Source organism: Wolffia australiana, chromosome 2 (assembly GCF_029677425.1).
Source record: "Wolffia australiana isolate 7733 chromosome 2, ASM2967742v1".
Classification (NCBI taxonomy): domain Eukaryota; kingdom Viridiplantae; phylum Streptophyta; class Magnoliopsida; order Alismatales; family Araceae; genus Wolffia; species Wolffia australiana.
This window is the reverse complement of record NC_135836.1, coordinates 21,054,745-21,077,141: the sequence shown is the minus strand read 5'-3', so window position 1 is coordinate 21,077,141 and position 22,397 is coordinate 21,054,745. Positions and strand designations below refer to the sequence as shown.

The 22,397-nt window shown below is 44.7% G+C and overlaps 3 protein-coding genes and 1 pseudogene across 3 annotated transcripts; 2 read left to right on the top strand and 2 right to left on the bottom strand.

Annotated features, from left to right (window-relative positions):
- Nucleotides 1-3,027: 3,027 nt before the first annotated feature.
- LOC144716413 (putative transcriptional regulator tpeD) lies at nucleotides 3,028-4,679 on the top strand. Its single transcript, XM_078591522.1, has 3 exons — nucleotides 3,028-3,795; nucleotides 3,869-4,039; nucleotides 4,119-4,679. Exons 1-3 carry the CDS (start codon nucleotides 3,028-3,030, stop codon nucleotides 4,677-4,679), a joined length of 1,500 nt encoding a protein of 499 aa, XP_078447648.1.
- Nucleotides 4,680-10,575: 5,896 nt separating this feature from the next.
- LOC144700055 (lysine-specific histone demethylase 1 homolog 3-like) lies at nucleotides 10,576-13,739 on the top strand. The gene is made up of 2 exons (XM_078571437.1): nucleotides 10,576-12,268; nucleotides 12,967-13,739. Exons 1-2 carry the CDS (start codon nucleotides 10,597-10,599, stop codon nucleotides 13,701-13,703), a joined length of 2,409 nt encoding a protein of 802 aa, XP_078427563.1. The 5' UTR covers nucleotides 10,576-10,596; the 3' UTR covers nucleotides 13,704-13,739.
- Nucleotides 13,740-13,759: 20 nt separating this feature from the next.
- LOC144700056 (pentatricopeptide repeat-containing protein At2g22410, mitochondrial pseudogene) lies at nucleotides 13,760-15,765 on the bottom strand (annotated as a pseudogene).
- Nucleotides 15,766-16,654: 889 nt separating this feature from the next.
- Nucleotides 16,655-20,274, bottom strand: LOC144700053 (serine carboxypeptidase-like). Its single transcript, XM_078571434.1, has 9 exons — nucleotides 19,896-20,274; nucleotides 19,149-19,317; nucleotides 18,760-18,879; nucleotides 18,436-18,579; nucleotides 18,053-18,203; nucleotides 17,852-17,940; nucleotides 17,489-17,747; nucleotides 17,049-17,182; nucleotides 16,655-16,975 (listed from the first exon to the last, which is right to left on the bottom strand). The coding sequence occupies exons 1-9, from the start codon at nucleotides 20,222-20,224 to the stop codon at nucleotides 16,847-16,849; spliced, it is 1,524 nt and encodes a 507-aa protein (XP_078427560.1). The 5' UTR covers nucleotides 20,225-20,274; the 3' UTR covers nucleotides 16,655-16,846.
- Nucleotides 20,275-22,397: the final 2,123 nt, after the last annotated feature.

Sequence of the window (22,397 nt, the reverse complement as noted above, 5' to 3'; positions counted from 1 at the left end):
CGTGACGGGATGGTGACGCACCGTGATGGACGGTGACATGACGAACTGGTCATCACGTCACCGTCATGTCACTCGTCCATGGATTTTCAGAAAATCCATCACCAAACTGTCACGCGTCCGTAGACCCTCGTCACCGTCACGTCACCGTGACGGTAATTTTTTCCATTTTTAGAATGGTATAAATCGGCCCGTCGGCCGATCCAAAGCAATGCTGGCTTGCTGCCCTCAACTGCTGCCTCTCCGAAGCCTGCTGTGTGGGTTTTCTTGAGCTGCGTGGGTTTTCTTGAGCTGCCGAGGTTGCGTGGGTTTTCTTGGCACCGCACGAGAGCTGTCGAGGTTGAGGTGAGTCTGCTATTCACCGTCGGGGAGCATGCTCCGTCTTATTTCTATGGGATAGTGTTCATGTAAATTGGAATTGATAGACCATCTTGTTTATTTTTTTCCTCTTAAAATTTCACCTACAAGAGAGGACGCCCACCCCATATTTCCCCTACCTGTGGAGTTTCTTACTCCTGGTTTCAAGAGTCTGGCAAGCTTGTGGATCGTGAGAAAATAATATTGTTGTTTGATTAATTCTGTAGACGATCTTAGTACATAAACATTTCTTGGAAAAAGATTAGAAAAATAGTTTATTTTTTTCCTATTAAAATTTCACCTACAAGAGAGGACGCCCGCCCCATATTTCCCCTACCTGTGGAGTTTCTTACTCCTGGTTTCCAGAGTCTGGCAAGCTTGTGGATCGTGAGAAAATAATACTGTTGTTTGATTAATTCTGGAGACGATCTTAGTACATAAACATTTCTTGGAAAAAGATTAGAAAAATAGTTTATTTTTTTCCTCTTAAAATTTCACCTACAAGAGAGGACGCCCACCCCAAATTTCCCCAACCTGTGGAGTTTCTTACTCCTGGTTTCAAGAGTCTGGCAAGCTTGTGGATCGTGAGAAAATAATATTGTTGTTTGATTAATTCTGGAGACGATCTTAGTACATAAACATTTCTTGGAAAAAGATTAGAAAAATAGTTTATTTTTTTCCTCTTAAAATTTCACCTACAAGAGAGGACGCCCACCCCAAATTTCCCCAACCTGTGGAGTTTCTTACTCCTGGTTTCTGGCAAGAATGAATGATTAGAAAATAGTCTCATACTCTTGATGATAAAATGACTATGACGATGACAACGATGACTAAGTAATTGTCTTCAACATCATTCACACTCAGGTGTGGATGGCACTGAAAAATCAATCACCAGCATCAATGTCAACATGGACTATGATGAGAGTATCTATCTCTCCTCTTTCTGATGACCAGAGGATGATCACGAAACTATATTCCTCTGATGTTAGATGAAGAGGATGAGTCCTTGTCATCATGATTCGAACAGATGTATGATTATAATGATGATGATGAGGACATCATTCATATCCTAGTTTTAGATGTTGGCGACAGCATCGGTGGCAGGTGAGTATGAAGATAATAATGATCGTGATGATGATGAATATGTCATCAATATCCTGGAGGAGGATGAATGACGAGGAGCACTATGACAACTCTCTCTATCTCACCTTTTCAGAAGATGAGAGGATGATGACGCTTTTATCCGCATCATCGTCAAGGGTACAGAGCTAGGATGGCGATGACGATATCGTCATCACCTCCTAGCCGTGGGCAATGAAGATGACAATGAGAATGATATCATTGTCCTCCCACCAGATAATAAAATGAAAAAAAGGAAGTCAACCCTTGAAAATAAAGATAGAATCAACCTGAGAGACATTGCTTGAAGAAAGTCGACCAGAGAGTAGAGATTCTTCAAAGGACCCAACTAGAGATCTTTGAAGAGGAAGGTCAGCCAGCCTACTGGGCCGAGGGGGGAAAGATTACGATAAGTCATCCTGAGCCCCTGGTTTTTTTTCTTTTTTTATTTTTATTTTTTTTTTTTTCTTCTTTAAAATGAGTTTGGCTTAATTGGATTACGTGCCTCTGTTGAATATGACCAGCTGCGGATAACCCACTTGCAAGAAATGTGCATTTTATCTTTTTTACTCTTTTTATTGTTGACTGTCCGCCAACTTATCTGGGAAAGTATTGAATATTAAATGACATGTCTGGAGACAACATATTTACCCCTCTTGGAAATGACACTTGGGTTTGGTGGACGAAGAAAAATCATTATCTCCATAGATGATATAGAGATGGTGAGAGAAAGAGTGATGGTGAGTTTGGATGGCAAAGGGATGAGATAGAGATGTTGAGTTTGCTTGATGCAGGGATGGTGAGAGAGAGATGTTAAGTTTGGATGACAAAGGGATGTTGAGAGAGATGTTAAGTTTGGATGACAAAGGGATGTTGAGAGAGATGTTAAGTTTGGATGACAAAGGGATGGTGAGAGAGATATTATGAGTTTGGATGACAAAGGGATGGTGAGAGAGATATTATGAGTTTGGATGACAAATTGATGGTGAGAGAGAGATGTTAAGTTTGGATGACAAAGGGATGGTGAGAGAGATGTTAAGTTTGGATGACAAAGGGATGGTGAGAGAGATATTATGAGTTTGGATGACAAAGGGATGGTGAGAGAGATATTATGAGTTTGGATGACAAAGGGATGGTGAGAGAGATATTATGAGTTTGGATGACAAATTGATGGTGAGAGAGAGATGTTAAGTTTGGATGACAAAGGGATGGTGAGAGAGATATTATGAGTTTGGATGAAAAAGGGATGGTGAGAGAGAGATGTTAAGTTTGGATGACAAAGGGATGGTGAGAGAGATATTATGAGTTTGGATGACAAAGTGATGGTGAGAGAGAGATGTTAAGTTTGGATGACAAAGGGATGGTGAGAGAGAGATGTTAAGTTTGGATGACAAAGGGATGTTGAGAGAGATATTATGAGTTTGGATGATAAACAGAAGACATTTTAATGAATGATTTAAATGTTCCATATTTGTTTTCTTGCAGTTAGTTTCCATTTTTAAACATCAATTTCTTGCAACATTTTTCGCCCGTTTCCCTAGGACGTAGTCGCCAATGGGCACTCAAATTGGCGATGCGTGCGTTGACGTGGCCATAGAGTCCTCGGAGGAGGACGTACAGGAGACGACCCTACCGGTGGTAGGGCCGTCACGTCCTAAACGTAAAGGGAAGGCCGAAATCCTGCGCTACTTCACCGAGATCAGCGCAGGCGTGTGGGCGTGCCTACTATGCCGCGACCAAAGAGAAGATCCGTTGCGCAATCGGCTCAAGCGGCGAAAAGACGGTTCTAGAAACATCTTTTGGAGGCATATGGAGTGCACCCATAGCAAATTGTACAACGAGATGAAGGGCATCAAGCCAGATCAGCATACAATGTCACAGGCATACAGGCAAGGAGGTACCGTCAAGAAGACGTTGGAGAAAACAAAGGAGATCATAGCGCATTTTGCCCGTCTCACGGACTCCCCGTGGGCTATAGTGGACAACGTGGGGTTCAAGATTATGTGGAAGTACGCCGTTGAGATAACAGTTGACCCGCCAGGGTCAAAGGCAATCAAAGATGCGATGCATAAGCTATATGTGAACATGAAGGCGAAACTCATGTCGGCATTAGCAGATGTCCCTAGTGTGTCCCTAACGGTTGACGCATGGACCGCCGAGAATTCTTGTGGTCTTCTCGGCATCACGGTTCACTGGGTGAACGATCAGTGGGAACTATGCAAACGTGTACTCGTTATTCGTGAGCTAGTCGGCAAACACAGCGGCGAGAATATGGGCGCTATAGTCCTCCAAGCATTGGACGACGTCGGCTTGAAGACGAAGGTCGAGAGCTCGTAAACTGGCTTCAATTTTGGCGCGTACGTCCGCATTGAAAACTAACAATTTTGCCATGCAGGTTAGTGCAATCACCACCGACAATGCGTCAAGCAACGGGAGGATGGTAGGGATGCTCGCAAAAGAACTGAAGCCGATAAACAACCGGTTCACTCGGGACCGACATGTCCCGTGTGCTGCCCACGTGTTGAACATCATCATCCATGCCGCACTACAGTCATTACGTGTATCGGTGACCACAAATCCTCCAAAGACTGCCGACAGCAGCACATGGGATGCAGCGTATGAACCGGATTATGACGCCGATATAGACGACTTGGACGCTGGAGGCCATGGAAAGTCATGCGGAAATGGTCAGCCATGATGGTGGCCTCCTCCTAGGGGATGCGATTGCCGGTGTTCGGCAAGTGGTGACGAGTATCCGAGCATCGACACAACGACGGCAACAGTACGTGAAGACCTGCAACGATATGGGGAAGAATTCCAACCAACTGTCGTTAGATTGCCCTACGCGGTGGAACAATACACATGACATATTGCATGCTGCATTGGAGAACAGAGAAGTTGATTTGATGGCGTTACAGATCATGTCAATGACTAACAAGGACATCAGAATCGCAAGGGAGGAGTGGGACATGTTGGCAGACTTCCGCGACATTTTAGGGCCCTTTTATCGAACGACAAAGTATGTGAATGGCTCAAAGACAGTTAGAGTTGTGGAAGTGATCCGCATCATGAAGGCGTTGTTGCACCATGTCGACACGATCCTGTCCAAGTTTGATATGGCCACGATTTTTTCATCGGCAAGGAGGATGACCACCCGGCAGATTGCGTCCATACGCAGAGCTTGTGAGAGCATGAATCAAAGATGATAAAGTATGAGATGATGATTTCGACGAACCGTGCGACGACGACAGCTGCAATTCTGGACCCTTTCAACAAGGGAGTGTCGCTTGAATCCAACGACCTTCAAGAATCACTTGCATTTGTCTGCCAACTTATGCCTCAACACAGTTAGCACGAACTTATGTACAACGACCCCGAGGATGAAGATTGGCTCGCCGAACTTATTGATGGCATACCACCAGCTAGAGTGAAGGAACGAGGAGTGCCCGCGCCAGCCGAGGAATTGGAGGCGTATCTGCAATCAACAGAGAGAAAGGACAACGAGACAGCTTTGGGGTGGTGGGCACGTATTGGTGCACGATCCTACCCATGACTTGCTACGCTAGCGCAAGAGTTCCTCTCAGTCTGCGCGACCAGTGCGCCAGCGGAACATTTATTCTCGGCCGGACGTGCAGTTGTCACTTTCAAGCGCGCCCGTCTTAGTGCTGAAAGCATCGAGCTCCTAGTTACAGTGAAATGCTAGTTACCTGCCGAGACAGTCTGCTGAGCGATGGAGATAGAGCGAAAGATTCCCCTGACGATGACGCCTAGTGTGAGTCTTGGGTCTTATTTCCTTCCAGCAGTGGTCAATTTTTTCCAACGTAACCACTAACCAATGGTCAGTTTTTTTGCAGGATTGGCGGTCTTGGTGGTCATTTTTTTGTAGCAGTGGCAATTCTCCAACAACGGTCATTTCAAAATTTAACCTGTAAGTTACTTCTAGCCGATTACTTATGGACGATCTTAGAGACCTTTATGTAGTCCACATAATAAAGATCTTAAAAACTTTTTTTTAGATGAAGTTTTTTTTTGAACCGATAGTGACCAAGGCAAAATACGATGTTTCATGAAATAAATCGATTATGATATTTTAAACCAAGGCAGAATACTGGATCAATTTTAAAGCCTGAAGACGTGAAACCTTTTTATTAGATGATCTTAGAAATAAACTGCTTCGCTAAATAAATCGATCATAATCTTAGAAATTTCTTTATTAGATGAAGATTTTATTTTTCAATCGATTATGACCACGGCAGAATACAATGCTTCATGAAAGAAATCGATTATGATATTACAGTGAAGTATCTATCTCACTCATTATTTCTAGAATTAATTTTCCTTCTTAACCAAGGCAGAATACCGGATCAATTTTAAAGCTTGAAGGCGTGATTTTCATTGATATGCTTTATTTTTTTCTTAATATCTTATATTTGATGTGAACAGGCCTTTGTAGGGCAGGCTCTCTATGATGTGGCACAGAAACCTAGAGACAAGAAGACGGAAGAGCTTCCACTAAATACTACTAAAGAGCTATGTTGCCCCTCGTGCACAGGTGGCCTCTGGTTAGCATAATCGAGCGGCTCTCCAGGATGGGTGCGCGTTTTTGGCTCGTATCTGTACAATGGCATTATGTCTCTTGCCCTTGTACTGGTCAAGAGAAGGATAGGAGGAGAAAGAGGGGAAAGGTATGGAAAAAATTGTATGAATGATCAGACGACAATGGCCATAGTTTTTCTATCTCTGTCAGAACGTGTTTGTGCAGAACTTTTGACGTCACAAAATTTTATGTTGAAACATCAAACCTTTGTGGCTTCATACTTGAATCTGAATCTTTCTACCTTTTGTAACCGATACCAACTACAAGCCTATGATATCACCCAATATGCCGATAGTTCACTAGGATTGAAGGTATCTCTTAGTTCATTCCTCTACTTATTTTTAAAACTAAGATAGCTTTAATGTTATACCTTTATTGACTTGGAAAACCCTGAAGTGTCATCTTTCTTCATATAAAAAGTTTGAATTTGTTTGGATGAATGTTATCTTAGGCAAATTTAATTTCTCAATTGGATAATACAATCGTGCTTGTGGCCCTCAAAGATTGCCTTTTTTTCCCCGGTTCAGTTATCACTAAGCTACGTGCATTGAATTCAATAAATATTGCATTTATTTGTATTCGAATGTCTCCATAATGTAGCCGATACTTATGGATAAACTAATGATATATCCTCAATTGTTTTTCAAGTGCATAACTCTCATATTTATGTTACTTTAACAAACGAACTTATATATGATCTATTCAGAAAATATGAGCTTTTAGCAAGTTTTTTTATTATCTGAACTAGGATCTTAATAATGCCAACTATCCTGAATCAATATTTTCTCTCTAGATTCAAGACCATCTGCTCTACGTTTGTTATTACCTGTCACTTTTCAAAGTCAAGAAATATTGTAGCACTCGCAGGGGTCCAGTACTTTTTAAAAAGAATTTTTTAATATAATCCATATCAGGTAAATAGAAATATATCAGGATCGTTGATATAGATGATAGCTAATACCTATAGATTTCGTGGGGTTTTAATATATTCTATATATTTTATATGATATTGGATAAGAACAATATGAAGTGGAGAGAAGCATTGACACTTGATTTCATTTTTATACAGCTCCGTAATGTAGTCAACCATTTTACAAGTACAATGATTTAAACTTTTATCCTCAAGGATTTCATAATTATCTATTATTCTGAAATCAAAGTTAAGAGTGAATTGATATGTTATCCTAATACTAAAAGTGTTTGTCCTTAGCCAACATTCTCATCTCATTATAAGGATTAATATAGTTATAGCCACCTAATTATTTTATTTTATATCACTTTTCAGTCACATATGTTTCATGCAACTAGAATGATATGTCCCTAAATTATTGATACCTTATTCTGACACAAGATTTTCAATGTAATAAAATCCGTCACGGACGTCACGGTGACGGAATCATCGTCACGTCACCATCATGGGATACCCGTCACCGTCATCGTCACCATCATGGGCTCTGCGTCACCATCACCGTCACTGTCACGAGCCCTCAGATCCGTCACCGTCACTGTCACGGGACCGTCACGGTGACCGGTGACGTGACGGATGACGACTGACGATCCCTAGAAGAATGACATGATGATTTTTCAAGTGTGTCTATGACCTCATTGTGCCACCTATCTAACCTTTCTTTACTATCAATTATTTTGCCTTGCAAACCTCTCATTGATAATTTCTAGTGCTATTTGTTTTTTTATGTTATTTCACTTCAGGAGAAATTATCTTAACATATGAATGTTCATCTTCATTCATGCAAAAATGCATTCAATTTATGGACGATTTGGTGGGACCCATGGAAGGAAGAATAACATGTCATTCAATGTAAATAAATTGACTAAAGAGAAAAATATGCGACATGACATGTCGCCACTCAAATCCATGGACAACAAGTAGGTAGTACTTGGAGATTCTATGGCAATAGAGGAAACACATGGTGGTGGCAGGCAATGGTGTTTGTGGTGGTATCATTATTGCAAATGGCACTACCAAGTGGTGGTATCATTATTGCAAGTGGCACTACGAAGCGGTGGTATCATTATTGCAAGTGACACTACCAAGTGGTGGTATCATTATTGCAAGTGGCACTTACCAGGTGGTAGCAGCCCTACTAGTAGACAATGACAACAAGCAATCATGGATGTAGGATTTTGACTTACAAAATAGGGCACGGGGAAAAAAATTTATGTCAACTATGCATCTTAGTAACTTTCAGTTTGTCATATGTTCAGTTTATGATATTTATGTTCAAAATTGTGCGATGAAAAATTTTATATTTTTGTTACTCATGCATCGGTTCAGTTTTTCAGTTTGGTTCCCTTTTTTGTATGGATATTGGCACCAAATATTGGTAACCTTGGGAATCGCAAACCCACAATATTGGTTTGGTTTGGTTTTTTCCAAAGTTTGGTGAAAAGGGAGAACCTTGTGTGTTAAAAACTCTAATGTCCCAATGATATTTCTCGATCAACTGTATTAATGAACTATATCATCATAGAGATTAATCAATCAAGAATAAATTTAACCCATTTGAAAATTTTAGTTTACCACCCATGGGGTACTAAATCTCTCATGGAACCTCTATTGTCATCAATTCTAGTAAACATATAATCCCTCATCTGTACGAAACTCCTAAATGTCTTGAGTTATGGTTAACAATCAAACCCAAATTGGTCACTCTAACTATTATTGATGTGTGGCAGAAATCATTTTAAAACACCTTTTTTGTCTTTGTTACCACAGTGGTAGGGGATTTAATAACATCTTCTTCCTTAAAAGTCATTCTCATCTTATACCGCAGGTGCACTATCATACCTTCATAACACAAGCACCTTTGTGATTTTTTTTCATCTAAGGTAGGGCTTAGATATTCATATATCAAGTCAAAACACATCTATCTATCCACAAAGGTGTCTTCGGTGCCTCAAGTCTAAGAATCACTTTCACAATTGTGATATGAATCGACTTGATTAATAGTTCGATATCATATGAATCTAAAATTTTACGGATCAACTTAGTGAGGTCTTTCTCCAAGGAGCCCCCATTTTTTATCCTTAGCATTTTAATGTCTTTATTGAATATTCTGTACTAGGAATATTTTGAATACACATTTAGAGAAAAAGTAGTCTCTGTATTATGATGTCATCATAAACACTAGGTCATTGGATGTATTTACTGACTTCATTTGTAAGCATCATACATGTTTTTATAACGAATATATTATGCTAATAAATATTGAACAATATTTGAAATGCGTAATTGACTTGTAGGCAACAATATTTCCGGCATAGAGATAGATAGATAGATACTCGCCAATAATAAAAATACTACTAGAGCAGATAAGAGGATTAGGGAACCCCAAAGTTATATGATTCACATGCAAATTAAAAGGCCCTCAAACTTATATAACTAATACATGAAAATTACAAAAATAGGATTGTGAATTTAAGAAAATGAGAATCATCATGATATGTAGTTAGAAGAACAGGAATTATGAAAATACTTGTAGATTAATCAAATTTAAATGTATTACTAATCGATACGTTAAATTCGAATGAAATTTGACCTAAAAATATATACAAATACTTCCTTGGCAATCCAAATGCTATCCCCTCTGGTCTGATATTTCTATTTCACATCAATTATTGAGGGTGGATTCATGAAGACCCAAAAGTAGTTGTACACATGTCCTCCTCTTTCTCTCTCCTCCATATTTCTGTAAACAAAATTTAAAAAGTATATTAAAATTTTAAAACGTGATTCTTTTTCGTCCGGGAGGAGGGACAGGACAGTTTTTCTCGGGACGGGACGAAACTGGCAAAGTCCAGACGTGGACGATTTTTTTCTGCAATTGACGAATCCCTGAACGGGACGGTTCAGATGAAGTTGAAAAATCCGGTACTATAGGACTAATACTGATAAGCATATTTGAAATAGATTTAGTCTAAAATAGAGAGAATGATGGAAGTATAGATCCGGGACGTGGAGGGGACGGTTTTTTCGTCCCCGGACGAAAAAATCATCCCGTCCGGGGGCGAAGACGAATTCTGGGACGAAAATTTGTCCTGGGGACCACCGGACGGGACTGTTTTCGTCCTGTGGGATGAAAAAATCGTCCGTCCAGAGGTCTCCGGATGATGGACGGACGAATCTGGACCCCGAAAACCGCCGGATTCACATCTGATGGTTGAGATGTTGCCGTGGAGCCTCGCAGAGACATTTTATAATATATTATAATATATTAAATATAAATATATATAATGTATTTTTTGGTCCAGGACGAATTTCGGGACGAAAATTCATCTGAGGACCAGACGGGACGAAAAATCGTCCCGGGATTATTGGACGGGACGGTTTTTTTACCGCGGACGAAAAACCGTCCCGTCCTTCGTCCCTACGCTAACATGGGGCGTAGGACGCGATGAATTTCGTCCACAACCGTCCACGTCCCGTCCGCATCCCTGCACTATAGATGGAAGAATGTTGTACAGTCGGTGCAGCTGCAGAGGAAGAGCCGGCGATCGCCGCCGCGATGGCGGAGCCAAACCTTCCGCCGCCGCCGATTACGGCGGCGCCGCCAGCCTCTCCGTTCCCGTTCCCGACCCCGCCGTTCGACGACTTCCCCCAAATCCCGAGCTTCCTCCTCGACCAGCCAATCCCCGACCAAAACCCTACCTTCCCCCTCCACATTCCCTTTCCCCACAAGCGCAAGCGCGCCGGCGTCCGCCGCCGCCCCGCCGCCGCCCCGCCGCCGCCCCCCCCCCTCCCCAAGCGCGACCCCGCCGCCGCCGCCTCGGAAGAGATCGTCGTCATCAACAAGGACGCCACCGCCGAAGCCCTAATCGCGCTCTCCGCCGGCTTCCCTGCCGACTCCCTCACCGAGGAGGAGATCGACGCCGGCGTCGTCTCCAGCATCGGCGGGATAGAGCAGGTTAACTACATCCTGATCCGCAACCACATCCTATCGCGGTGGCGGACCAACGTCCATCAGTGGCTCGCCAAGGAGACCTTCCAGACCGTCATCCCCCGCCATTGCCACGGCCTGCTCAGCTCCGCCTACGCCTTCCTCCTCGCCCACGGCCACATCAACTTCGGCGTGGCGGCGGCGGTGAAGGAGAGGATCCCGCCGGAGCCCAGCCAGCCCGGCACCGCCATCGTCGTCGGCGCCGGCCTCGCCGGCCTCGCCGCGGCTCGCCAGCTCCTCCGCGCCGGCTTCCGGGTCCTGCTCTTGGAGGGGAGGAAGCGCTGCGGAGGCCGAGTGTACACGAAGACGATGGCTGGCTCGAGCCGTGCCGCCGCCGCCGCCGACCTCGGCGGCAGCGTCCTCACCGGCACTCTGGGCAATCCTCTGGGGATCATTGCAAGGCAAATTGGCTGCTCTTCCATGCACAAGGTGAGGGACAAGTGCCCACTGTACCTTCCAGATGGGCAGCCTGTTGATCCTGCCATGGACTCCAAGGTGGAGAACGCCTTCAATCGCCTTCTGGACAAGGCCAGCCGGCTAAGGCAGCTCATGGGGGACGTCTCCGTCGACGTCTCCCTCGGCGCCGCCCTCGAGACCTTCAGAGAAGTCTATGGCGACGCCGTCGGCGAGGAGGAGATGAGCCTCTTCAACTGGCACTTGGCCAATTTGGAGTACGCCAATGCCGGGTTGCTCTCCAGGCTTTCTCTGGCTTACTGGGACCAAGACGACCCTTATGACATGGGCGGCGATCACTGCTTTCTTCCTGGGGGAAACGGGCGCTTGGTGCAGGCCTTGGCTGAGGGGCTGCCCATCATTTATGAGAAGACTGTGCAGACAATTCGCTATGGGGAAGATGGGGTGCAGGTGGTGGCTGGTGGGCAGGTTTATCAGGGGGATATGGCTCTTTGTACTGTGCCTTTGGGGGTTTTAAAGGCCGGGTTGATCAAGTTTGTGCCTGAATTGCCGCAGAGGAAGCTGGATGGGATTAAGAGGCTGGGATTTGGGCTGTTGAACAAGGTTGCCATGCTGTTTCCACGGGTGTTCTGGAGTCTGGAGTTGGATACTTTTGGGCATTTGGCGGAGGATCCGAGCAGGCGGGGCGAGTTCTTTCTGTTCTATAGCTATGCCGCTGTCGCCGGGGGGCCGCTTCTGATTGCTCTTGTTGCCGGGGAGGCTGCTCTTGGCTTTGAATCCATGCCCCCCACCGACGCTGTCACCCATGTTCTTCAAATTCTCCGTGGTGAGCTCTGATTGTTTTTTTGTGTTTTTTCAGACGATGACGATAATCGTTATCGTCACTCACTCCTACAAACAATGGCCATGATGATTCATCTGTGTTTCTCCTCATCAGAGCGAGGATATCAAAGGAACGATGTAAGGTATCATCGTCATCCAAATCCAGTCATTGTTTACCGCTGCTTGAGTGACGTTGATGATTTCATTATCGTCTTCTGGGAGAGGTCAACAGAGGGACGATGATGATTTCTACATCGTCATCATCATCCTGGGTAGAACCAAGAGACATGACGATGAGTGACGATGACAATTCTACATCGTCATCATCATCCTGGGTAGAACAAGAGACATGACAATGAGGGACTATGACAATTCTACATCGTCATCATCATCCGGGGTAGAACAAGAGACATAACAATGAGGGACGATGACAATTCTACATCGTCATCATCATCCTGGGTAGAACAAGAGACATGACAATGAGGGACGATGACAATTCTACATCGTCATCATCATCCTGGGTAGAACAAGAGACATGACAATGAGGGACGATGACAATTTAGTGGGAAAAAAATTGTTGTTGATGATGTCGATTCTTTCATCGTCATCTTCATCTGGTACGTTGCACACCATCTGAAACTAACACCGAAAATCTGGGTTTTGAGTATTCTTTTCAATCTTTGAAATGGATGATGGTGGCAGGGATTTTCGAGCCTCAAGGAATCGACGTACCGGACCCAATCCAGACGGTGTGTACCCGATGGGGCTCCGATCCGTTTAGCCTGGGCTCGTACTCGCATGTGGCCGTGGGGGCTTCTGGAGATGACTATGATATAATGGCGGAGCCGGTGGGGGACGGGCGGCTGTTCTTCGCCGGCGAGGCGACGACGAGGCGGTACCCTGCGACCATGCATGGAGCCTTCATGTCGGGTCTGAGAGAGGCTGCCAACATGTCCTACCGCGCCATGAAACTGAAGGTTGAGAGGAGCCCATCAAAGAACACCCAGGTCTGTGCCTCTCAGCTGGCCGACTTGTTCAGGGAGCCGGACCTGGAATTCGGCGGCTTCTCGGTCATTCTGGACCCGAGGTCTTCGGATCCAAAGTCAACGGCAATCGTGAGAGTGACTCTTGGTGGGTCAAGGAAGGTTGACCAGCAACACGCGAGCAAGCCACTGTTTCAGCAGCTCCAGTCTCACTACGACCAGCAACAGCAGATTCATGTTTACACTCTATTGACCCGCCAGCAGGCGCTTGACCTGAGGGAGGTCAGAGGCGGCGACGACACGCGGCTGCATTATCTCTGCGAGAAGCTTGGGGTGAAGCTGGTGGCCAGAAAGGGACTCGGCTCCCTCGCCGACTCCGTAATCGCCTCAGTCAAGGCTGAGAGGGGCAATAGCCGATCTGGGTCTTCGTCTCTGTCGTTCAAGATTGGCGGGTAAACCTTGTTTTCCCTCAAAGCGTCCATCTTTCTTGTCTTCTTTTGTTTTCCGTTCCACTAGAGGCAACTCCAGCCAGGCGCCTTCCTGGTCTTCTTCTGGAGCTGTCTCCTCACCTGGGCTGAGTCCTCCCACCTCTTGGCATCAGCTAACATTCCTGATAACAGAACACATGACCCACCGTCCATGCCCAGTTGAAGAAGCCGCCTCGCCGCTTCGTCCCCGACTCCGGTCTCGCCGTGGATCTTACATGCAGCAAGGAGAGAATGCCAGATCACAGAATTTTGCTCCAGGGGCATCTCCTTGATGAACTCAAGAGCTTCTTTCACAAACCCTCCTCTGCAGAGGAGATCCACCAAGCAGCCGTAGTGTTCAATCTGGGGCCTGAAGGGCATGGAGTTGAAGATCTGCTTCCCTTCCTTGACCAACCCGCTGTGGCTGCATGCAGAGAGCAGGGCCGTGAACGAAGTCTCATCGGGGCGCAGACCCAATTCAGCCATCTGCCTGAAAGTGGCCAAAGCCTCTATCCCCAGCCCATGCTGTGCAAACCCAGAGACCATGGCATTGAACAGTGGCACAGTCCTCAACTGCACTTCAACTTCTCCGAAGACGTCTGCGGCTTCAGCGAGGAGCCCGCACTTGGCATAGGCATCAACAAGCGCAGTGGCAAGGAAAGGGTTGCGCCGCCACGTCTTCCTGTCGGCTCGTCGGCGGAGCAGCTCGGCCATCTCCGCCGAGCCCGTCTGCGCACAAGCCGACAGCGCAACAGCAATGGTGATATCATCCGGTTCAGACCCAGAAGCCTCCATCTCCAGGAACAGCTCCATGGCCTCTCCCTGCCTGCCGCCGCGCAAGTACCCGCCGATAAGCGCGGTCCAGGCTATCGGATCCTTAACAGGCATTCCATCAAACATCTTCCGGGCAGTCTCTGCTTCGCCGCAGCTGGCGTATCCATACACCATGCAGCTCACCGCCTGTATAGAAACCTCTCCGTCGCCGAGCAGCCCGAAAGCCCGCCGCGCCGCCGCCATTTCCTCGCATCTGGCGTACAAATTGACGACGGCGTTCTTCAGTCTGAGGTTGGAGGCGGCGCCGCCGAGTCGCCTGTATGTCCGTTGGTGAAGGAGCCGGCCTGTTGGGAGGTCGGCCATGGAGGAGCACAGAGAAAGAAGTACGACGAAGGTGCAGGCATCCGGGTTGCCCATTTCCTTGAACAGAGACAGGGCTTCAGCGGCTCGCCCGGCCCGGACGAAGCCGCTGATGATGGTGTTGTAGGAGACGGCGTCTCGTTCAGGCATTTGATCGAACAGTGCGCGGGCTCTGCGGAGATCGTCGAAGGCGCAGTAGAAGTGAAGTAGAGAATTGAAGACGAAGAGATCGGAATCGAACCCGGACTTCAATACCTTGGCGTGTACGCTGAGACCGGCGTGGGGGCTCGGGATTCTGGCGCAGGAGGCGAGGAGAAAGGGGAAGGTGAAGTTGTTGGGGGAAGCCATGGATTTGAAGACGGCGAGGGCTTCTTCGGGAGAGCCGGATCTGCTGTGCCGGCGGATCATGGTATTGAGGAAGAAGGTGTCTGGTTTGTGGAGAAGGGGGAGGAGACGGCGGGAGTGGCGGAGGGAAGAGGGGGAATCGGATCGGGCGAAGAAGGAAGCGAGTTTGGAGAGGAGGAACTGGTTAGTTTGAAGCCCTTTGACGAGGATCTGAGCTTGGATCTGGAGCGCTTGGCTTGCCGTTCTGCAGCGCTTCAAGAGCGAGATGAGCGCCGCGGAGGGCGCCGGGATTCGGTCTTGTTCCGCCATTGCCGCTGCACATTTTTCTTCTGCTTTCTTCGCTCGCCTGATGTCAAGTTTCAGGGAGTACAGTCTTTTTGAAACGGATTAATTAGCTACAGTCCATGGACGCGGACGGGACGGGACGGGTTTTTCGTTCTGGAACAAAATGTACTAAATTTCCATTGTATTATTTGTTCCTAGAATTTTATAACTTTTAACAATCAGAGGATATATTGTTTTCCAAGGGTGCATTAGTTTCCCAATCGGACGGTCCCGAAAGGACTATATATAATAAGACCCTAGTATAACTATAATTGTTCTAATTTAATTTCATTTTTTTCTTAGTGTTGGATTAAAAAAAGTTTTTATTGAACTCATCAATTAATGTTGAATACATTTTTATAATTTTGTATAGTTCTATTTAATTATAAATTTAAGTATTTCATTCTTATGGATTTTGATTACATATTAGTTCCTTACATTACTAATTTAACTAATTTATTCAAAAAATTTATTGGTACTTTTTAATATAGTAAAATTGGATTTTACTATATTAAAAAAACTTTTTCAATGGGACGGTTCTGAGACAAGATGGATGGTGTGGGATCGTAAAACTTGCTTAAGTTCTCCAGGAATGCAAACATCTTCATGAAGGGTCTTTACTTATGAAGTTCAATCGTTATTCAGTATTCTGAAAATTTTACAAGCGAATAAGGATGTCTTGAAATTAATAAATAGATTTTATCCTTGAATTTAACTCCAGGTCAATCTAATTCCAAAGTGTTGCAGATATTCAGGTTTTGGCTTTATTTTCTTCAAAAGCCCAAGTCTAACGCCAATAAAGTGGGTTCGGTGTAGAAAGATCTTAACTTCATTTTCTCCTTTTCCTCCGCAAAGCTCATCACACCGTTTATAAAAATACATAAATATGTTGCGCATTATTTTCATCATTACATCGTTCATGTTTTACGATTAACTGCAAATTAAATGTTTAAGCCCTACTAATAATGAATTATAAACGACTAACTATCACATTTTTAGAAATATTGGGGCCAGTTTAAATGAATATAAAATATGATTAAAACTTAATCATTGTACGAAACGAATGACAACATTTAGTTTTATACATAATAGACATGAATTTCTACGAATGGATCCAAATAAAAACAAGAATTGTACTAAAAGAAAGAGACGAGACAAAGCTTTTGGAATATAGTGGTCTTTCCAGTCATAAAATTACATTAGAACTTCAAAGCTTTAATACTAACATGGTCAACAATAGCTACCGGAAAGCAGAGCTAACGGGCCATGGAAATTAGCATAAATACATACATACAAGTCATGTTATGTATGGTAGTAGAAGGAATAACCTTAAATGGAAGCAGATAGCTCTTTAGAAGTGCGGGCCCCAGCAAGCTGACCCTCCTGGATCCACCTCCTCAACATTTCCAAGGAAGCCGAAGGCTGATCCATGGGGACCATATGGCCAGCATCATGCACCTGTATGATCCATGATAGATGAGTTTAGGAAAAAGAAGAGAGAGAAATAAGGGAGATGAAGGGGGAGGAGAACCTTCAAGAAGGCGAGAGGGCCATGGCTCTTCAGCACGCCGGCTTTGGCGCCGTCCACCGTAAACGGCACCTCAGCAGACGAGGCGAAGGCCTCTTGGCCTGACCACTCCATCGAGTGGACCCACCTCGAGTTCCCTATCAAATAAAGCAAACGCTGATTAAGGCACGGATCCTATGACGAAGACGTCTTTGCTGTCTAAAATCCTCTTCCTTGTCTATAATGATGAAGATGATTTACTAGCGAAACTGGATATCGATGACGAGAAGACAAGTTTGGGTCACGAGTGGAAAGAAAATCAAGAGAGAGGGGTTGCTGATAGGATGATGATGATGATGATGACAGTTTCGTCATCGCCATCCTGGATTAGATAAACACTATTGAAGAACGGGAGTCTGATCTACTCTAGAACAGTTTGAAGAAGTTTTGTATGGGAAGTTCACCTAGCCAATTGCAAATGAGGTCATATTCTCCAGCATAAATAAGCAGCTTGATTCCGTCTTCAAGAAGGGCCGGGATACCAACTTCCAAGTTTCTCATCCAATCGGTGATCATGGCTTCATAAACCGTTGGACTACAGGAGACGAAGTCCAAGTTTCCGACTCCGAGGGCGGCCCTGACTGAATTCTGATTCAGAAATTTCTCCATGTTTGAGAAGTCGTAGCAGAGGCTTCCCACGCACCGCTTCCTTATATCGTAGTACTGCGTCAAATTTCGAATAAGAAAACGATGAAAGACTTATAGATATCTAATAGAGAAATCACAGAACAAAATTTGACATGAAGGAATTATTGGAGATAACTTACATTTATCTTTCCAGCAATCCTTAAAATTGAGTTGAATATCGAGTTACAGACAACATATGAAGTGTAGCAAGCAACAGACCCAGAAGTTCCTGAAATAAAAAACACCCACAAACATAAGAGGGTCAATAGAGGCTCTGGCTTTTTCACAAAAAAAAAAAAAACCCGTTTTGAGTCTAAGAAAAAGGAAAATAGGACGATTACCGCAAAGTTTAATGGCGAGTTCACAGACAGGCAAGACCTTGTTGATGCGCTTGTAGTCCGCTTGCTTAATTATTCCCATTTCTAGCGCGTAGTCCGTGTATGCTTGATATTGGATAGCTGGGTCAGTAAGTCCATTGCCAATAGCAAAACCCTGCACGATCATCCCTCAACAGATTACTAGGTACTTATGTGTCAGTTAGATGAGTAGGGATCAGTTCTGATAAAAAAAATTAGTTCATACAAGGACATTGATCGTGATCTGATCTAGATTTTTGACCCTTCATATACCGCTATATTATCACCTGATCGATCTGAACAAGAAAACGATCGATCAAGGACCCCTACTGAAAGGTGTGCTCGGAGAAAGAAACAAAAAAGTGTACCTTCAAGTTAATGTGAATCCCTTCATTCAATTTGTTTCCTCGGTGAATCCTGCTTGCAAACGCAGGGATATAATGGCCAGCATAAGATTCTCCCGTTATGTAAAAGTCATTATTTGCATATTCAGGATGCTCGGAAAAGAATGCCTGCAATTATAATACAGAATGCGGTCATTATTCTGCTTATTTAGCACTACGTTTATTAAAAGTAAGAGAGAAAATACTCCATTCGAAAGACTTAAGACTCCCTTCAACAGCTTCACAAACGCAGCCAAAAACAGGCAGTGTCGTTAAAGCTTACGGAATGGGAAAAGTAGGGAAAAAAACCTGTAGAAAATCATAGAGATCATCACTGATGCCATTCTCATCATGACGAATATCTCGCTTATCCTTACTAAAACTGAAGCCTGTTCCCGTTGGCTGATCAACGTACAGAAGATTCGATATCTGAAAGACCAAAAACAGGTCAAACATGAGAGATGATATACTTGGGATATAGACTTCTCATATTATGGATGAATATGATATACTTGGGATATAGACTAAAATATACAAAATAGCTATCGATGAAGGAAACATGAGAGAACAATGCATAGCCAAGAGGAATTTTTTGGCTTTTATATTTTCCTCGGCTTAGTCGTCGGGAAGGCAAAACGTATAGAGCCAGACAGACAGAAAAAAAAACAGGAATTGGAGAATTACGCCATTAATCATACCTTATCCCAACCATATTCATTCCATTGTAGGGACAAGTTATTCGCTATAGAGAACGGCCCATTCTCATAAAAAATAGCCAGCTCACTGCTGCAACCCGGTCCTCCAGTTAACCAGATAACAACAGGATCGTCCTTGGATGTCCTCGACTCAAAAAAGAAGTAGAACAGCCTGACGGAATGTAAAATAATTATGAGGAGGACAAATATGAATCTAATCAGACGTAACTTCAACTTAACCAATCTGGTTCTTAATTAAATTCCACAACTAAATAATCCCAGTTCTTTTAAATAATCAGAAGGTAAAAAGAAATTCCGATAAACATGGCAAAAGTAAACGTTCGTCGTACACGTAAAAAGTGACGACATACCATTAAGAACAGACATCGTGACTGGATCCACCATCTTTCTGAAAATAAATAACTAAAACCGAAATATAAAAAAAGTATAATTGCTCTTTATGCAAGTTACTCCGGATAACCGTATTATTGGAATATAGAGTGCGTCGTTCTCGCGAAGATCAAACAAGATAGAAGACCAAAATATATATGATCTCACAATTATGTCGAGTTTGGCAATGAAAAGACACAATCACAATACAACGACACGCGGCTTCAAAACAAGACCGTCCATGGAAGAGCCATTACGAAAACGACGGGTAAAGGACTGCGTACTTTTAAATCGAAGAAATCATCAGGAAAGCGGAGAAGAAAACGCCTCAAACTAAATAAAAAAAAATGCAAATTTCACCTAGCATCATAAGAGTGAGCAAGCCGATAGTAGCCAGCATGATGACCAAGGTCGTCAACGAGAGCATCCCTGACACCCTCATTTCGCACTCCCTCAATCCCGGGAAACCGAAACCGCCGTTCTACAATCCTCTTCCCCCCGTCCTCCAGAAATCCATCCGATGATTGCACGGAAGCATCCCGGGGGAAGAGATTGAGATCACGAATAAGCCGCTCCGCCTGAGTTCTAGGGAGCCTGGAATCAAGAGGAAGACGAAGAGGAATCGCGTAGGATTGAAGGATCATGCACGAGAAGAGGAAGAACAAGCCGTAGATTGAGGGAATTCCCATCGCGAAACTCCTCTCCGCAACAAGACGAACTGAAACTCCTTAAAATTGGGAATCGTCTTTCCTTATATACTGTTCTTTCCTCTTGGAAAGGGGCGGTGACTGGTAAGGGGCGGTGAGACGTGGAAGGCGTAGAGAAGCTTATCGCAGAAGGTAAGCTCACCGCCCGGTGAACTGATCCGTTATGGGCCGTGTCGTGGGAGGTTATGTTATTTGAATCCCAGTACGCTTCTGATGCTCCGTCGGATCACGTTAAGTTCCCAGTTCGGGGATCGGATATGATCGGAAATTCCGACCGATCGGGCAGCCAAGATCGTTATCATCTGGGCCGTCCATGCTCGGATCGGATCGCGATCGACCTCCGTTATAGAAGGATCTTTTCTTTGAAGAGTTGACTACAATTATATTCCACTAAACCACAAGTCAGGATGGAAAGTCTAGGTCTCGGTTTTTAGCAAAGACCTAAACTTATACCTAAATATCCATCTGGTCTGTCTGGTATGGTGTCGGTGCAAGTTCTGACGTAGGGATTGGGGATTTGATCTGATCATTCTAATGCTCGATTGGATCGAGCATTTGAAAGATCGAATCCTAACCTTCAACAAACCCAGGATATATTTGATTCGTACTTGATTTTCACATCAGGTTCAGATCTTATTTTTTTATCTGACCCATTGGTGGGATTGAGTAACATGATCCGATTTCATTTCAAACCATCAGTTTGGATCGGATGGGATCAAATTCTTAGAATTAAATCACAAATAAACAAAATAAATAGTTATAATAAATTGGAATGAGAGAAAACGACAGAGAGAGAGAGAGCATACGAGAGATAGAGGGAGAACAAGAGATAGAGAAAGAGAGAGTGTATGTGTGCGTGTCTATGTGCAAGAATGAGAGAGAGAAAGAGGGAGGGAGAGAGCACGAAGGGGAAAGAGAAAAGGGGAGAGAGAGAGAATGAGAGAGCCAGAAGGGGAGACAGAACAAGAGAATGAGATCCACAAGAGGGGGGGGAGAGCGAAAGAGAGATAGAGAGGGAGAGGAGAGGACAAAAGAAAGAGAGAGCACACGAGAGAGAGAGAGAGAGAGAGCATGTTGGGGTTTGTCAGCCCCCTCGCCGGGGAAATGCAGGAGAGGGGGGCCTTGACTGGTCAAAGCCCCAATAAGGGAGGGGTTCATGGGAATCGAGGTGTGCCCCCTCCCCTCTTGTCCTTTGTGAGAAAATGGCCCATTTGGGGCCCATCTTTCTCTTATTTAAAGGGGTGTTCATCCCCCTTGAACCCTAATCTGAATTTGCAGCAGTCAAGTGCTTCTTGTGTTTATTCTTCCTGTCTCTTCCTCTCTTCTCCTCTCTCCCTTGGTTTGCCTTCATCACTCCTTGGTGGTTACTCCCTTGGCTTGGGAGTTGAAGGAGTTGCTCTACTGCACCACACGAGAAGCCAGTGCCCTTTAAGGAGAGTCTTGCACGTTGACGTCACGCCGGTAACATAACGAGTTTCTTGTGATCTGTTTCTATACATCAACACATTTATCTTGTTCGGGTTGATTCCGCATTTCTACCGTAGCATCTTGGGGTTTGGATTTATTCCATCTGGGTCTTTATTTATTCAAGAGAGTGAGAGGGGGAGAGACAAAGAGAGAAAGAGAGATAGAGAGAGCACATCAGAGACCGTGAGAGAGAGGGTACGAAAGAGAATACGGGAGAGAGACAGAGGGGAGAGAAAGAGAGAGAGAGAGAGAGAGAGAGAGAGCCAGAGGAAGAGAGATAGAGGACAAGAGAGCCAGGGAGGGAGAGAGAGATTACACAAGAGAGAGAGAGAGCCAGAGAAAGAGAGAGATAGAGGATGAGAGAGCCTGAGACGAAGAGAGGGATTACACGCAAGAGAGAGAAAGAGAGCTAGAGGGAGAGAGAGAGAGAGAGAGAGAGAGAGAGAGAGAGAGAGAGAGATTACGCATGAGAGATAGAGCCAGAGATAGAGGGAGAGAGAAAGATTACGCGTGAGAGAGAGCCAGAGGGAGAGGGAGAGAAAGGTTACGCGCGAGAGAGAGAGCCAGAGGGAGAGGGAGAGAAAGATTACAAGATAGAGAGAGCCAGAGGGAGAGGGGGAGAGAGAGAGATTGCACATGAGAGAGAGAGAGAGAGAGCCAGAGGGGGGGAGAGAGAGAGAGTATGAGA